At 35.9% G+C, this 19,355-nt stretch overlaps 1 protein-coding gene across 2 annotated transcripts in view; it reads right to left on the bottom strand.

The window, feature by feature from the left end:
• STAG1 (STAG1 cohesin complex component) overlaps nucleotides 1-19,355 on the bottom strand; it is a 463,391-nt gene that overhangs the window by 63,065 nt on the left and 380,971 nt on the right. For both annotated transcript variants that reach the window (XM_036877372.2, XM_057498066.1), the window contains 5 exons: nucleotides 14,066-14,158; nucleotides 13,881-13,970; nucleotides 13,519-13,722; nucleotides 12,000-12,070; nucleotides 10,435-10,522 (listed from right to left, as the gene is read on the bottom strand). In XM_036877372.2, the coding sequence (XP_036733267.1) occupies nucleotides 10,435-10,522; nucleotides 12,000-12,070; nucleotides 13,519-13,722; nucleotides 13,881-13,970; nucleotides 14,066-14,158 (546 nt within the window). The remainder of the gene's footprint in view (nucleotides 1-10,434; nucleotides 10,523-11,999; nucleotides 12,071-13,518; nucleotides 13,723-13,880; nucleotides 13,971-14,065; nucleotides 14,159-19,355) is intronic.

Genomic DNA, 19,355 nt, shown 5'->3' with positions numbered 1-19,355 from the left:
ACATCCGGAATATATAAAGAGCTCACACACCTCAACAAACAAAAAGCAAATAATCCAATTAAAAAATGGGCAGAGGAGCTGAACAGACAGTTCTCCAAAGAAGAAATTCAGATGGCCAACAGACACATGAAAAGATACTCCACATCGCTAGTCATAAGAACGATGCAAATTAAAACCACAATGAGATATCACCTCACACCAGTAAGGATGGCCACCATCCAAAAGACAAACAACAACAAATGTTGGCGAGGTTGTGGAGAAAGGGGAACCCTCCTACACTGCTGGTGGGAATGTAGATTAATTCAACCATTGTAGAAACCAGTATGGAGGTTCCTCAAAAAGCTCAAAATAGAAATACTATTTGACCCAGGAATTCCACTTTTAGGAATTTTCCCAAAGAATACAGCAGCCCAGTTTGAAAAAGACAGATGCACCCCTATGTTTATCGCAGCACTGTTTAGAATAGCCAAGAAATGGAAGCAACCTAAGTGTCCATCAGTAGATGAATGGATAAAGAAAATGTGGTACATATACACAATGGAATATTATTCAGCCATAAGAAGAAAACAAATCCTACCATTTGTAACAACGTGGATGGAGCTAGAGGATATTATGCTCAGTGAAATAAGCCAGGTGGAGAAAGACAAGTACCAAATGATTTCATTCATATATGGAGTATAAGAACAAAGAAAAAACTGAAGGAACAAAACAGTGGCAGAATCACAGAACCCAAGAAAGGACTAACAGTTACCAAAGGGAAAGGGACTGGGGAGGATGGGTGGGAAGGGAGGGATAAGGGGGGAGAAAGAAAGAGGGCATTACGATCAGCATGTATAATGTGGGGAAGGGCATGGGGTGGGATGTGCAACACAGAGAAGACAAGTAGTGACTCCACAGCATCTTACTATGCTAATGCACAGTGACTGTAATGTGATTTGTGTGGGGGACTTGGTAAAGGGGCAAGCATAGTAAACATAATGTTCCTCATGTAATTGTAGATTAATGATAACAACAACAAAAAAGAGTCTGACATAGGGCAAACATCAGAAGATACTGGATACTATAAACAGTACAGTCAACCCCTGAAGAATTTGAGGGTTAGGGGTACTGGTGTATGTTGTCAAAAGTCCATATAGAACGTTTGACTCCCCTAAAAGTTAACTACTAAGAGCCTGCTGTTGATGGAAGCCTTAGTAGTAATATAAATAGTCAACACATATTTTGTATGTTATATGTATGATGTAGTGTATTCTTACAAAAAGTAAGTTAGGGAAAATATTATTGAGAAATTCATAAAGAGATATACATTTACAGTACTGTATTTACTGAAAAAAATCGCCACATCTAAGGGAAGCTGTGCAGTTTAAACCTGTATTGTTCCAGGGTCAACTGTAGTAGCAAACTAGTAGCAGAAAAGGAAACACTGAAAGTAATTCAAAAGTTTGGTTTTAGTGGGTATGCAATAGCTACGTGACCTTAGGCAAGTTATTAACATCTCTATGCTTCAGTTTAATCATCAAGAAAATAATAATGATACATATTCCATAGAGTTGTCATAAGGCTTAAATAAATGTATGCATGTTAAGACTTAAAATAGTACCTGATACATAATAAGTGGGAAGGAAAAGTTTTCTATTGCTGATGCCTTGAGAAGCCCAAATTTGGTAACATATGATTACTTTTCCTTCTTAATGGGTTTCTTACAATATTTTGTTATACAGCAAAGATTTATCAAAATAATTCACAAATGTTCTTTACTGGTTTTCAAAGTTTAGAGTTAACTCAGATTCTTCTGGACACTATATAGTAAAGCAAAAGTTTTAATATTTTATTTGTCTTAGATGTTACCTAAGACAAGATTTAAACATAAAACCACACCAATAGGAAATAGGAACAAAGCCACAAAATAAGGAGAATTTAAATATTTCTTGCCTTTATTTTACAAAAAGTTATAAGAAGAAACACTACAATAAATTCTGAAATGTGGGTCTTCACAAGCTAATGATCATTGTGTTAAGGAATTGCAATAACTTTTAATGTTTCATAGGTTAAAAATTCATTAGAATAGAGGAGGGCATAAACAGATGATGGAACATATTTACCTAAGTTATGTCAAAGTTTGAAATGAAACAGGACTATTTACGTATTCCTGAGGAAACTTCCTACAGATTACTAATTAAAAAAGGAAGTAATAACTCTACACAGAAGAAATTTGGCAGAATCTACCTTACTAAAGTGATCAAAGTTAACATTACCAAAATAGTGAACAAAATGACATCATGTGCCTCCTGATATAATGCACTGAAGACAGAATATATTTCATGTAGCATTCCTGCCAAGAATGCACAATCTGAATCTGAACATGTAGATCAGACAAAACTAAACTGAGAACATTCTATAAAATAAATGGTCTGTACTCTTCAAAATGTCAACATCATAAAAGACAAAGACTGAGAAACCATTCTAGATTAAGAGAGACAAAGAAGACATAACTGACTAAATGTAGTGTGTTATTATGGCTTGGATCCTGAGCTGGGGAAAAAATGCTATAAAGAATATTAATAATATGTTAAAAACACACATATGCGTACATATATAAAGAGAATGCAAGAAAATGCGCACTGTGGAAAATGACAAGTGAACTTCTCTATAATTTGACTTTTCAAAAATAAATTACAAGAATAGGCAAATTCTTTCAAACTTTGGTCATAAAGATTCTAAAGCTAGAATAGTTTAAAAAAGTACTAGCATGAGAAAAGAAAGATCACTGGAAGGCAGGGGAAAAATATTCACTTAATCCTGAATAGTAGGACTGGCAAACTTTTAGGTGAAATGGTTATCATGGAAAACAGTTAAGAATATGGAGAATACAGTTCACCAAAATAGCTAGACAGCAAATTTTAAGGTATTATCAAAATGTTAAGCATAAATGACAGTTAACAACAGCAAACATTTGGGTATTCCTTCACATCCTTGCTCTAAAATGGTGCCCTTTTCTGGATTCTAATTCAAAGTATAGAGTTGGAATCTAAAAAAGTGAGCTTGTATGGCCCTATGTAGAATTGGTTGAGTATAGTTTTTGAATATTCAATGCTGGTTATCTGAAGAGATGTCTCTAAAAGCGGCTAATTGCTAAAATGAACAAGAGTACAATATAGCACAGATGCACTCAAAGTTCATATACATGATTAAAGTTTAAGAACATGTGTCTAATATTAAAGTTAATAAAGTTAAAGCAAATTTCACATATTATCATATTTAAGAAATTGAAATGGGGTAATAATACATATGCAGTGAAAATAAATTTAAAAAACCAAAATAACCACAGAAGATAACACTGTGAGACTGTCACAAGTTGGTTCTAAGACAACAAATGATGGTGTAGTGAACCAAAATAAATTCAGGGGAGGGGCGGAAGATGGCGGCGTGAGTAGAGCAGCGGAAATCTCCTCCCAAAACAACATATATCTATGAAAATATAACAAAGACAACCCTTCCTAGAATAAAGACCAGAGGACACAGGACAATATCCAGACCACATCCGCACCTGAGAGAACCCAGCAACTCGCGAAGGGGGTAAGATACAAGCCCCGGCCCGGCGGGAGCGGAGCGCCCCTCCCCCCAACTCCCGGCGGGAGAAGAATAGGCAGAGCGGGAGGGAGACGGAGCACAGGGCTGCCGAACACCCAGCCCCAGCCACCCGGGCCAGAGTGCAGGGCCCTCGATACTAGGAAAACAGGGCAGCAAGAACAGTGAGCAGGCACTGGAGGCTGGGCGACAGAGGACATAAGAAAAGCGCGCGACCATTTTTTTTTTTTTTTTTTTTTTTTTGCTTTTTTGCTGTTTTGTTTTGGAGAGCGCTTTTTGGAAATCTTAAAGGGATAGGGACCCCAATACGAGGGAAACAGGGCAGCAAGACCGGTGAGCAGAGGCCTGAGGCTGGTACCGGAGAATAAAGAAAAACAAGCGACCACCTTTTTTTTTTAATTAAAAAAAATTTTTTTTCTTTTTTTTTTTTTTTGGTGGTCATTGTTTTGTTTTGGCGGGTGCTTTTTGGAAGTCTTAAAGGGGCAGGGCGGGACACTTAATCCAGAGGTAGGGAATCCGGGGATCTCTGGGCTCCCTAACCCCTGGGCTGCAGGGAGCAGGGAGGCCCCTTACGGAGATAAATAGCCTCCCAGCCGCTCCTGCTCCAACGCGACTCCACCACTTTGGAGTAGCTGCCCGAGCCAGGCCACGCCCACAGCAACAGCGGAGATTAACTCCATAGCAACGGGGCAGGAAGCAGAAACCCTGTCTGCGCGCAGCTGCGCAGCACAAGCCACTAGAGGTCGCTGTTCTCCCAGGAGAGGAGGGCCACAAACCAACAAGAAAGGAAGTCCTTCCAGCCGCCACTCGTTCCAGCTCTGCAAACTGTTCCTATCACCATGAAAAGGCAAAGCTACAGGCAGACAAAGATCACAGAGACAACACCAGAGAAGGAGACAGACCTAACCAGTCTTCCTGAAAAAGAATTCAAAATAAGAATCATAAACATGCTGACAGAGATGCAGAGAAATACGCAAGAGAAATGGGATGAAGTCCGGAGGGAGATCACAGATGCCAGAAAGGAGATCGCAGAAATGAAACAAACTCTGGAAGGGTTTATAAGCAGAATGGATAGAATGCAAGAGGCCATTGATGGAACTGAAATCAGAGAACAGGAATGCATAGAAGCTGACATAGAGAGAGACAAAAGGATCTCCAGGAATGAAACAATATTAAGAGAACTGTGTGACCAATCCAAAAGGAACAATATCTGTATTATAGGGGTCCCAGAAGAAGAAGAGAGAGGAAAAGAGGTGGAAAGTATCTTAGAAGAAATAATTGCTGAAAACTTCCCCAAACTGGGGGAGGAAATAATCGAACAGACCACGGAAATACACAGAACCCCCAACAGAAAGGATCCAAGAAGGACAACACCAAGACACATAATAATTAAAATGGCAAAGATCAAGGACAAGGAAAGAGTTTTAAAGGCAGCTAGAGAGAAAAAGGTCACCTATAAAGGAAAACCCATCAGGCTAACATCAGACTTATTGACAGACACCCTACAGGCCAGAAGAGAATGGCATGATATATTTAATACAATGAAACAGAAGGGCCTTGAACCAAGGATACTGTATCCAGCACGACTATCATTCAAATATGACGGTGGGATTAAACAATTCCCAGACAAACAAAAGCTGAGGGAATTTGCTTCCCACAAACCACCTCTACAGAACATCTTACAGGGACTGCTCTAGATGGGAGCACTCCTAGAAAGAGCACAGCACAAAACACCCAACATATGAAGAATCGAGGAGGAGAAACAAGAAGGGAGAGAAGAAAAGAATCTCCAGACAGTGTATATAACAGCTCAATAAGCGAGCTAAGTTAGGCAGTAAGATACTAAAGAGGCTAACCTTGAACCTTTGGTAACCACGAATTTAAAGCCTGCAATGGCAATAAGTACATATCTTTCAATAGTCACCCTAAATGTTAATGGGTTGAATGCACCAATCAAAAGACACAGAGTAACAGAATGGATAAAAAAGCAAGACCCATCTATATGCTGCTTACAAGAAACTCACCTCAAACCCAAAGACATGTACAGACTAAAAGTCAAGGGATGGAAAAACATATTTCAAGCAAACAACAGTGAGAAGAAAGCAGGGGTTGCAGTACTAATATCAGACAAAATAGACTTCAAAACAAAGAAAGTAACAAGAGATAAAGAAGGACACTACATAATGATAAAGGGTTCAGTCAAACAAGAGGATATAACCATTCTAAATATATATGCACCCAACACAGGAGCACCAGCATATGTGAAACAAATACTAACAGAACTAAAGGGGGATATAGACTGCAATGCATTCATTCTAGGAGACTTCAACACAAAATAAATTCAGACAGTTATTAACTCCCAAATGAAAGAGATGTGCTACTCTTATTCTCTTCTTAAGGAAAATAAGGAGACCTAGAGGGGAAAAAGATGGAGGAGTAGGACAGCAAGGCGGAAACCTCCTCCTATGTACACACCAAAGAAACAAATACAGCAAATACAACTAGCTCTGAAAATGACCTGAAGACTGCAGAACAGACCACCTACACCTGGGGAAGAGACCACATACAGAAGGATAAAATGGCAGAGCTGCAACCAGTCAGGACCCAAACCATTTCCCCATCCCAGCCCACAAGCAGGAAGGAGAGGAACAGGGCTGGGAGGGGATAAGTACTCCGGAAGCCTGCACATCAGTCCCTGAAGATCTGCTCTGGGAACAGAGTACATCTTTCCCAGAGATGGAACAGGTGATCCAAGGGGATGGACACCAGGGAGAGTTGTAGCACTCTGGGAGGCTGAGATTCCTGTCACTTGTGGTGGACAGGCACCCTCCTGATCAGTCCTGCTGAGACCCAACACAGAGGCAACAGTTTGAAAGATTTATCAGCAGTGTAAAGTGTGCCAGAAGGGAGTGGGTAGGAGGGTGCATTCTTTCCGAAGGAGAAACGACAGGTGCACGATGCTTTCCTAGCCCTCCCTCAGCCCAACTGGTTGGGCGTTTGAGGAAGCCAGCTTCAAATGCTCTCTCTTGCTGGTGGCTCAGCCCTGTAGCGTGCCTCTTGCTGCCCGGCAGGCTTTCTCAGCTTTCACGGCCCTTCCCAACTTGTGGGAGCCAGCTCTAAGCTCTCCAGCTTCCTCACTGCTGTCTCAGCCCCATGGCGGTGCTTCCCCACTCACCTGCCCTGCTTGGCTGGCCCTGCCCAAGCAGTGGTTGCCATGGTTGACTGGCAGGCAAAGGGTGCCCCATACACAACAAATCCCACCAGAAGCACCGCATGACACACAACAGCCTGTAGAGGTGAGCTGTCAGCCTCTGCTTCCAGACTGGCAGAAAGGCTGCCCTGCCCACAGCCCACCAACAGCAAATACAGCTCCACAACGAATGAGAGCGAGGCACTGGTGAGCAAAGAGTCTTGAGCTTCTGGGTATCAAACGATGCTTTCTTCGTAAAGTTGAAAACTTTTCCTCTAAGATCAGGAATAAGACAAGGATGTCCACTCTCACCACTTTTATTCAACACAGCATTGGAATTACTAGTCATGGCAATTAGACAAGATAAAGAGATAAAAGGCATCCACATTGGCAAGGGAGAACTAAAACTGCTACTATTTACAAATGACATGATACCATACACAGAAAAACCTAAAGACTCCCACTAAAAATTATTAGAACTAGTAACTGGATTTGGCAAAGTTGCATTAATGCAGAGATCTGTTGTGTTCCTATATACTAACAAGAAACTAGCAGAAAGAGTAATCAGGCAAATAATTCCACACATAATTACATCAAGAAGAATAAAATACTTAGGAATAAAGCTAGCCAAGGAGGTGAAAGACATGTACCCTGGAAACTATAAGACACTGATGAAAGAAACTGAACAGAACACAAATAAATGGAAAGAAATCCATCCCAAGTTCATGGATAGTAAGAATTAGTATTGTCAAAATGGCCATCCTACCCAAAGCGATTTAGAGATTCAATGCAATCCCTATCAAAATACCAATTTCAATGAACTAGAGCAAAGAATCATAAAATTTATATGGAATCATAAAAGCAATCTTGATAAAGAAGAACAAAGCTAGGGGTATCATGCTCCCTGATTTCAAGTTATACTACAAAGTTAGTGATAAAAAACAGTATGGCACTGGCACAAGAACAGACCCACAGAACACTGTAAGAGAATAGGGATCCCAGAAATAAACCCATGCATATATGGTCAATTACCATATGATAAAGGAGTCATGAATATACCATGGGGAAAAGACAATCTCTTCAGTAAATGGTGCTGGGGAAACTGGACAGCTTTATGCAAAAGAATGGATTACTGTCTAACTCCATACATAAAAGTAAACTTGAAATGGATCAAAGACTAAATATAAGACATGAAAACATAAAATTCTTAGAAGAAAACAAGCAAAAATCTCTTGAACATAAGCATGAGTAATTTCTTTTTCTGGACATGTTTCCTCAGGCAAGGAAAACAAAAGCAAAAATGAACAAGTGTAACTACATCAAACTAAAAAGCTTCTGTACAGCAAAGGATACCAGCAACAGAACAAAAAGTCATCCTACAGTATGGGAGAATATATTTGAATGATTTATCTGATAAAGCAGTAACAACCAAAATATATAAAGAACCCATATGCCTTAACACCAAAAAAACAAACAAAAAACCCCCACAAAAACCTGACTAAAAAATGGACGGATGTGTAAGAACAAAGCAAAAACCGAAGGAACAAAACAGCAGCAGACTCACAGAACCCAAGAATGGACTAACAGTTACCAAAGGGAAAGGGCCTGGGGAGGATGGGTGAGAAGGGAGGGATAAGGGGAAAAAGGTGCATTACGATTAGCGCACATAATATAGGGGAGGGGCACAGGGAAGGCGGTACAGCACAGAGAAGACAAGTACTGATTCTATAGCATCTTACTATGCTGATGGACAGTGACTGTAATGGGGTATGTGGTGGGGACTTGATAATGGGGGGAATCTAGTAACCACATGTTGCTCATGTAAGTGTATATTAATGATATCAAAAAAAAAAGGGCAGACGACCTGAACATTTTTTCAAAGAAGAAATATAGATGGCTAACAGGCACATGAAAAGATGCTCCAGAGTGCTAATCATCAGGGAAATGCAAATCAAAACCACAATGAGATATCACCTCACACCAGTCAGAATGGCCAAAAGGTAAGATATAACAAGTGTTGCCGAAGATATGGTGAAAAAGGAACCTTCCTATACTGTTGGTGGGAATGTAAACTGGTGCCAGCCCCTATGGAAAGCAGTATGGAGAGTACTAAAAAAACTAAAAGTAGAAATACCATATGACCCAGTAACTCTAGGAATTTACCCGAAGAAAACAAAATCTCAGATTTGAAAAGATACATGCACCCCTATGTTTACTGCTGATTACTGATGACAGCTTAGACATGGAAGCAACCAAAATGTCCATAGAAGATGTGGTACATATACACACTGGAATATTATTCACGGGGATGGATACAGCATGGAGAATATAGCCAAAGGTTCTGTAACATCTTTCTACGTTGACAGTAGTTGACTAGTTGGGTGAGGATTTAATAATGTGTGTAACTGCTGAATCACTGTGTTGTGTACTTCAAACCAATATAATATTGTGTATCAACTATACTTCAATTAAAAATAAATAAAGATCAACACTAAATAAACAAATAAATAAAACAAAGTAAGGAAACCAAAAAAGGAGTATCTTAACTCTATCATTCCTTTTAACTTCGAAGCATAGCTAAAGACTATCAGTGAATTGCATTTAGGCTAATGAAAAATTTGAGATGAAGAGAGGATGTAAGTTGAAGAGTCAGCAACAAATACAGGAAATTAACAGGGCCAAATGATTAGCCTCTTCCCACAAACTACCTAACATAATCATGGGCATTTATTATTAAGAGTGGCTCTTACATTAAGTAGGGATCAAAAACATGAATTATGGCAACTTAGAAGAATTAATTATAGCAATAATAAAGCACTATTTATATGATTGACATTCAATATGAAATTATAATTTTGTTATATCTGTTGAAGGTCTTATTGCTTTAGTGTAATAATGAAGTGTCATCTAAGCATTCTATAATCTAAATAAGAATGGATGAGATTACCCCTAAACAGCCCTAATACCTAACTATGGGGCTGGCATTTTGGTCCACATGAATGAATGTCTACAATGTACAGAATAACTCCTAATTCTAACAACATATTATTATTAGGCAATAGTAACTGTAATTGTTAATTAAAATCAATAAATCATAGTAAGTTTAACAATGAACTGACAACATTCTAAGTCTCTCTGGACTAGACAAATCTTGTTGAATTTCTGCTCTTCCTACTCTAACTTAGGTATGAATGCACAAAGGTCTAATTCTGCTAAAGGCCCTCAACCTTATTTGACTATAGTTCTACTACAAAAATTAAGCCATACTTTAAAGTTTACTATTATCAATACCTAGAACAGTGCCTGAAACAGAGCCATCATATGATCAGAAATTTTCATTGTGTTGAGTTAATCAAGTTTTGAAATTGCTACTATAAAAAGTAATGGTATTTTTCCTAAAAGAGTAATAATATTTGCCTTAATGTTAAATTTTTGAGATATATTATAGCAAAGATTCTCTGTTTTTTCTGTTCAAACTTCAAGATAAGATACACCTACCAGTAATATTCAATCACTATAGAAGTAATTCTCAAAGAAGGTGGCTGCATTTAAGAATTATAAATTACTTTCTATGAAAGGCATTTAATAATCCTATGTGATCTAAGAAAAGCTTAGTTTTCTCAAATGACATAGAAGGAATATCAATAAACTCCTACCTGTTCTGGCATAGCTCCATGTTCAATTCCAGTCTTCAATAATCTATAGCAATTACCAAACAGATCCCACTTTGTGAGATCATGAGCACTAAAATAAATAAAAAATGCATTAACTTTATTCTAGAGTGGGAGAAAATTTAAATTTGAGTTTAGTTTCAGTGGGTGGAAGGATAAAATAACTTTCTATTTTCTTCTGGAATTGAAAAAGATTCATAAGGAAATGTTCAAGTGCTCAAATTAGGAAGGAAATAAGGAACGAAGGAAGGGAAGGAGGAAGGAAGGAATCAGGAGGAGGAAAAAGAAAGAGTGGGAGGGTAGAAAAAAGGGAATGGGGAACAAGGGAGGATGGAAGGAAGGAAGAGGGAAGGAGGGAGAGAGGAAAAGAGAGAGCCGGGAGAGAGAGACCAGAGTGCAACCTGATATTAAGAATTCATTAAAAGAAATCAGTAACAATAAAACTTTACATATTTAAATGAAGGTTACCACCACATGGTCAACCTAGGCTCATATTCCACTTCTTTTTAGTAAATTTTAAAATATGTTTAAATAAGTACATCCACAATTTCAAAATATTAACACATGTGTATTTTTTAAAAGATCTGTATTCTCAAGATGGAGATAAAGACAAAAACAAGGGAAAAGAAATACAGCAAAGTTCAAGAACTTTAGGGTAGCTATTTACATGGGTTGAGGAGGACTTCTGAGTTGAAACAATGTTAACATTTTAAAGTCTCATGAGCTCTACTACTAAAAATAGATCATTGCCTGTCAACTTTAATTTTCAAATGTCAAAATAATTTTTTAAATAGGAGTTTTGACATTGGTTGTCAATTCTTATTTTCAAGGATCAAAATATTTTTAAAAATAACTGTTTCTCCAAGGAATTCCAAAAAGACGTGTATGAAGGCTTAGATTTTAGACACTGCCTTTGAAATCCGAACTACTCATTATATAAGAGCTATACTCGAACACTCTTTTGACAAGAAAGTTTTCTATTTTCCTTTCTTTATGGAGAAGCATGCCTCATTATAAGGGACATGCAAATTATGATTTGAAAATGACACTTAATTTCATTGATCTGAGCCTTTTTTCCTTACTCAAATACAACTGTTTTGTCTACACAGAAAACACACAATAATCAAACAAATAAGAGCAATTCTGGATAAAAGCTCATAGAAATAACTGTCAAGGCTTTCCCCAAATCTTATTTCTTACTAAGATTTCTAAAAGCTATCAGATGATAACTATAAAACTCTAGCTACTAGAATAAACCCATCTAATTTATTAGTAACATACTAGTAACACTGATTAACTTAAGCTCTGACAGTGTACAATGTACATTCATTACACTGAATGATAAATCTTACTCCTTAAGTAATCAAATTACAGTAAAAACCCATAATTTATTTAGAGAAAATATGAATAACAAAGAAAAAAATCACAACATCTCAATACTTCTCTAAAATTTCTCATTGTTTTATAGTTAAATATTACAAAGATAATCAGTTTACTTTATATTGGCTAATATGTTATTCACTAAATTTACTTTAAATAAAGTGACATACTTGTGAAACGAGGTTAACCGCTTTAAGGTAGAAAGAACATTGTAAATATCATCATCATCAGCTTCTTCTCCCTATAAATAAGTAGATTATCACCTCATTACCAGAACTTTACTCATCCTCAAATTCAAATCAAAGTCTATTAATACTTACTGCCTAAAGAAAAATTATTTTTTATTATATAAACAGTATATGTTCACTATTGGTAAATAAGAAAATACATATAAGCAAAAAAAAACAACAAAAAAAACCCCAAATAAAATATACCCATAATCCCAACACCCAGAGATAACCATTTTAAAAAATGTCATGAACACGACTTTGTACAACTTCGATTATGCTCAGTGAAATAAGCCAGGCAGAGAAAGACAAATACCAAATGACTTCTCTCATTTGTGGAGTATAACAACAAAGCAAAACTGAAGGAACAAAAACAGCAGCAGACTCAAGACTCCAAAAAGGGACTAGCAGTTAGTTACCAAAGGGGAGGGGTGGTGGAGGGTGGGTCGGGGGGAGGGAGAAGGGGATTGAGGGGTATTATGATTAGCACACATGGTATGTGTGGGATCACAGGGAAAACAGTGTAGCACAGAAAAGATAAGTAGTGACTCTGTGGTATCTTACTACACTGATGGACAGTGACTTCAGTGGGGGATAATATGGGTGAATGTAGTAACCACAATGTTTTTCATGTGAAACCTTCATAAGAGTGTATATCAATGATACCTTAATAAAAAAAAACATACTTTAGGATAAGTTCCTTGAAATTGCAGAGTGAAAGGTTATGTACTTTAAAGATTTTATTGATTGTTAGCTTCCATGGCTTCAGAATCACAATGAAAAATAAAAAATGGTTGAAAAAAATTAAATGCAAAAGAAAGTTAATATTAAAATTTGAAATTAGGGAAAAATTGGTTAAATGGATTATAAAGAAGATCTTATCAGCCTGACCATCAGAACACAGAAAGCTGTGGGGGTCCCAGATTGCTTTATACAGATTGGAGAGAGAAGGCAAGAGATGGGAATCACAGAAATTATCATAAAAACAACCAGTTGGAGATGGCTGCTGCTACTTTGGGCATACTACGGGTAAGCAGCCATCACTTAGCAGCAACCTTAATTTTTATGTTCTATTCATTTACACATTGTAATAGTTATGCAGTATTAAAATGCAAATTAGTCCCAGGAATAGAAAATGAAAAAATGAGTTAAGAAAAGCCAGACCTTAAAAAGATTTTTCTTGAAAGAGGAAAAAAAACAGTTTTTATGAAACAGGTTTTTCAGTTAAACAAAGTACAACCAAGGTTGATCTTTATAGGATGAACAATTTCAATAATGCTGCTGTTTTAAAAGGGGTAGAGAATTCTACTAGACTTTATTTTAAAATGGAAACAATTTAAACATTCAGCTACTCTGAATAATTAATTATTCAATTATATACATACAATTATTCCATTGAATAATTAAATCATTGAATTATTAGTCAAAATTATTATAATTACACATTAACTTTAAAACAGACCTCTTGTAATAGATCTTCCACAGAATGATTGAATCGATCTACAAACTCATCAATCAGCTGACTTCGGGCTATGTCAACTCTGTTCTGGATGGTATACTCTTCACTGCATAAGATGCTATAGGTTTTACTGCAGGCTTCTAGAACGTCTGATTCTACGTGTTTTTCCACAACAAACTTAATCTGTTTTAATAAAGCATCCAGATGCTGAGAAGGAAAAAAGAAAAACTGTGATATTTGGATTAGTAACAAAAAATAAAAATAACCACTTGTCAAATAACAAGTCTATAGATTACATGAAAGTAAAATAATCCAGTTAATAAAACTGAATATAATAGCAAAATTTCCAAGTTTCAGTGTCTTACCTTTTCCATTCTTCCTGTGCTATAAATTTCCAGATCAAAATACTGTGGGATTTGTAGCAAGTTTGCTACCTTCTCTGCATCTGCAGAATACTAGGAGGACAGGCAAAGAAAAAAGTACTTTAATAGTACAGTGCAATAAGCAAACTCAGTGGCATATTAGGGCAAAAAAGTAAATAAAACTGTACCTTCGACAGCAACATAGGAAGTGTGATAATAAAATGCTCAGTCAATTTGTTTCTATCATCAATTTGAGTTTTCCTTTCTTTGGCAGTTAGTACCTAGAAATAAATTTAAATGGGCAAAGAGTAAGAGTGTCATGTACTAATTTATAAATTTAAAGTACTACAGAGATGATGAAGCACTGGCAGCTAATGTAACTAAGAATTTTCAGAGGAGCTTAACAAACTAATCAATAAATGCATCTAGTAGATTTCTATGCACCATTACTTTATAAATAGCTACTTACCTAAGAATCACTAAACTTTAGGTAAATTACTACTTGTTTAGATAAAAAATAACATTTCAATAAAACCATAATTATGAATATAAAAATATTGGACCAATGGAGAAATAATTTTTTTGGACTTCTAACCTCAATATGTTTCCCCTATGTTAAACATTTTTATAATAAAATACTTTAGAAGGTAATGCTTTTTTAATACCATCAGTAGCTAACAAATTTTCACTTATTTTTAAAGCATATACTACCGATATCTCTGGACTCATTTATATTTGATTGTCTTTGTATCTACACTGATAAACCTGCTCAACAGTGGGATATAGCCTATGGTACTGAACAAATTCAAGCTGGTAATACCTACCATATTAGTCTGTCTATATTCAACCAGTTAAATCATAGGTAGTTCCAAAGACAAAATATTAAAATGTAAGTTCAGTTAGGATAATCATTTCCTCCAAGTATTCTGCATTTTATTATCTTGAAGGAATTCACCATCATAATGCTGAATGACTTTACAGAACAGAAACACTCCAATATAAATTGACACTTTATAAACATGAGAATGTGTGAAAGGAGTAATAGGGCCTCCTATCTAGTTCTTCTTTCAGGGATTTTATTATTTTTCAACCTCTTAAACATAAAATAATCACTCTGGAATGACTTACCAATTACTGTGTTTAGTTCTGCACAAAGTAATTAAAGGGACAGATAAAGTAGAATATATATCTAGGAAAAACCTGAGGATATGAGAAGTCTTGAAATTCATCTGACAATGTATGAAGGTCTAAGAATATTGATTTTAGAGAAATAGCTACCTTTGATTAAATGATCATATAATCCTCACAATCTCCCTTATAATAAGAGCAAAAAATGGCATAATACCTATGGGGTATTTGACAATACCTAACAGAATTATATATATATCTTTCCTTGACCTAATGATCCCACTTTTAACAATTTAACTCACTAATACAGCCAGTGCATGTATGAAATTACACAAGATTATTCACTACACATTATTTCTAATAGCAAAAGATTGGCAACAACCCAGAAGACTGTGCATAGTGTGTGCACATAATGGACACTATGTAGCCATAAGAAAATGAAGATTTCCAAATACAGTTATACACTGTTAAAATGAAAATGTAAGGTACAGAACACCATATAAAGTATACTATCTCTTGTAGGAGGTTAAGAGGGAGGAAGATGGAGAATAAGAATACACGTGGCATCTATTTACCTGTATTTGCAAAATTAAACACTGGAAGGATAAACCAAAAACAAAAGTATTACTGGTAGGAATTGGGTGTAAAGGGAGTTATATAAGGAAGACTTCTCTGAATATATATTTTTATATGGTTTTGACTTTTTAACTGTGTAAATGTATTTTGTATTTCCAAAAAATAAAAATGAGATAAAACATACAAAATTAAAGAGGTAAAAACTTTGTTTAAGTGAGAAATACCAATATCTGTAAATATATCTGTATATATAAATATATAGATTTCTTAGTTCTTGTGTACTAAACATGACTAGCAGAAATGGTAACCAATTGATAGTATTCTTAATGTCAAGATTACGATCTTTAAATATTATCCTCTATTAAAGGGAAACAGGGTTTGCTAGAGATTCCTGTGGTAGGGTAATGCTGGCATAGTCTCTTTCCACAATGAATAAGGCTGACATGTGTAACCAATAGAATATTGTGGAAATGATGCTGTGTGATTTTGGAGGGCTAGGTCATAAAAGACACAGAAGTCTACTTCTTTACTCTCTTTTGGATCATTCATTCTTGGGGAGGCCAGAAGCCATGTCACTCAAACAGTCCTACCAAGAGGTTCACATAGTAAAGACCCGAGGAATAATCATCGCTAACTACTGAGCCATGTGAGTGAGCCACTATGAAGTAGTAAATTAGCAATCAAACTTTCAGAGGCTAAAGCCTTGGCTAACATCTTAAATGCAACCCTATGAAAGACCCTAAACAAAAATAATAGGTAAGCCCTGGCAAATTTTTGACCCACAGAAACCGTATGAAATAATGAAGACTTACTGTTTTAAGCCTCTAAATTTTGAAGGAATTTTTTTACACTGCAATAGATAACTACTAAAAACAGTAAAGGTAGCAAGTGAACCCGGGGCATCTTGCTCTGGAACAAAGCCAGAAGGTGCTAAAAAAAAAATGATTAAGACATGTCAAAGGACACATTATCTTGAAAAGGCTCTCAGGCAAAGTTGGGACCATCCATATTTTAAAACTTTTATTTTGGAAAATTAAAAACACTCATTCTTTCACTATTGTTTCAATTCCCCCTAAAGGTTTTTTTTTCCTGCAGCATTTTTAGGTGAATTCTTGGTATATTGTTTCACTCATATATATTTAAGTAGATGTCTTTAACAGATGAAGACTTAATAATAATAAAACTTACTATCTCCAACAAAATTAAACATTAATTCCTTAGTATCATTTCATTCCCAGTCCATAGTTTTCTCAATCTCCATTTTTTGGGAGTCTTTCCTATATTTGTAGTTAATGTAATTTTTGATATGGTTGTAAGCCATTGTGCTATTGTTATTTGTTATTTTATATCTCATGCCCTCTTTTTTGTTTTTTCTGTTCTCCCTTTATTGCTTTCTTTGGGATCATATATTTTTAGTGCAATATAATTTGTTTTCCTTTTTTAGTTATGAATAGTTGCTCTAGGGATTACAATATACTTCTTTAACTTATTATAATCAACTTCAGGTTAATACTGAATTATTTACAGCAAAATACAGAAATTTTGCTCTAATACAGTCCATTTCCTTTACCACTATTTCTGCTTTTGTTCACACATATATTTATACATATTATAATCTTAATACTACAGTGGTATCCTTATTTCTTTAAATAATCTCATGTCCCTTTAAGGAAATTAAGAGAAAAAAAGGAAAAATATATAATTTACACAGCCTTTTACATTCACCCATGTATGTACCATTTCTGGTACTCTTCATTACTTCCTGTGCATTAGAGTTACCATCTGGTATTATTCTTTACAGCTTAAAGGCCTTTTAACATTTCTTCTAAGGCAGGTCTTCTAGCAACAAGCCTCTCAATCTTTGATTATCTGGGAATGTTTTTATCCTTCATATTTGAAATATAACTTTACTAGATTTAGAATTCTAGGTAATTTTTTTGTTTTTCAGTGAATATGTCATTCTACTGTCTTCTGGCTTCTACTGTTTCTGATAAGAAGTCAACTGCCAATTGTATTGCTGTTGCCTTATATAAATGAGTGTTTTTCTTTTGTTGCTTTTAAGAATTTTTTGTCTTTGACTTTCAACAGTGTGAGTACCCTGTGTTTAGAGGTAGATCTTTTTGTTTCTTCTACTTGGGTTTTGTCAAGCTTCTTGGATCTTTAGACTGCTTCTCATTAAATTTGGGAAATTTTTGGCAATTATTTCTTCAAGTGTTTTTCCTTCCTCTTTTCACTTTTTTTCTTTCTGAGACACCACCATACAAATTTGGCACACTTGTTTCACACATTTCTGAGGCTCTATTCATTTTTCTTCAATCTTTCTTTCCTCTCTGTTCTTCAAAATGGATAATCCTTATTACTCTATTTTCAGGTTCAGTTTTTTTCTTGTCATCTCAAATCTGCTACTGATCTATCTACTGAATTTTAAATTTACTGTACTTTCAACTCTAGAATTTCCATTTGGTTTTTCATTATTGAAATTCCCTAATTCTTGTTATCTTATTTTCTGGCAATTCTTTAAACATGTTTCTCTTTAATTTTTTGAACACATTCATAAAAAAGGCTCTGAAATACCCATTAAACCCAATAACTGGGCCTACTGGGCAGTCATTTTTATTCTCTGCCTTTTTTCCTTGACTGTGGTCACATTTTAGAGTTTCTTTGCATGGCTGTAATTTTTCTGGATAAGTGGACACTTTAGGATAATGTAGTATAGCAACTAATGTATTGTTAGCTTATTTTTCTTAGTTTCATTTAAAAAAACCCAACTAATCTTTAACTTAAACTGTGGAGTTTCTCTCTCCCATGATATGTGGCCTGTGCTTGGAATTTTCCTTTTTTACTGTTGATTACTAGTCAGCCAATGATCTGGGCAGAAGTTGTGCTCAAATATTTCAAATCTGTGAGGCTTTCTCCTCATGATACTTGGTCTATTTGTGGGTTAGAGGCATATTCAAAGTTTAGCCAGTTCTCAAGTTTGGCCTGACTTTATTTCCCATTGTGTTCTCTCAGGTTTCCCAGTCAGCAGGGATATGAAGAGCTTATCTAATCCTCTTATGGCTTTCTCATTCCCAGCTTTTTTAGTTAGATTCTTGGCTGGTCCACTGTTCTTACTAACTGGGACCACAACTACAACCACTGAATATTCTATCTGTGAGTCTTCTACCAAGTTTGCCCTCTCTAGTTGACAAACTTTTGCTATACTGAGTCTGCTCTCCTGAGAGCAAAGCTGCTGGCTTTTGTAGACAGTGTCACTCGGTAATACTATAGGTATCAACAATCAAGCTTGTGGGGTATGTTAGTATTATAACCCAGGCAAGGAGGCTGCAGACTTCCACTGCTTTTACCTAAAGCAGCTTTAGCAGTTTTTCAAGAATAAATGTTTCTCTCTCTTTTTTTATCTTTGGTCAACTTCTAGAGAGTCCTGATATTGTTTTTTGACAGTATTTCCAGTATTATATATTTTTTTCCCCAAACAATTGCCTACCTCTCCACATCACTAGAGCCAATCTTTCCATCTGTGATTACCTGAATCCACCCTAAATACCAATAACACCTGCATTATTAGCCCCATATTACAGATAAGGGAATCAAGGCACAAAGAAAATAAACTATCCAGATTACATAGTTGCCAAATGGAAGAGCTTGCAAAACTAGGCAGTCTGCTTTCAGAGCCTTTCTGCTTTTAACAGATATGAATGTGAAAATTACTGAAGTACTGGACTAGAAGCAGGTATAAATGCAATAGGCACATGGGAGAAAAGAATCTATTTT

This window comes from Manis pentadactyla, chromosome 1 (assembly GCF_030020395.1).
Source record: "Manis pentadactyla isolate mManPen7 chromosome 1, mManPen7.hap1, whole genome shotgun sequence".
Classification (NCBI taxonomy): Eukaryota; Metazoa; Chordata; class Mammalia; order Pholidota; family Manidae; genus Manis; species Manis pentadactyla.
This window is presented reverse-complemented; position numbering and strand designations above follow the sequence as displayed.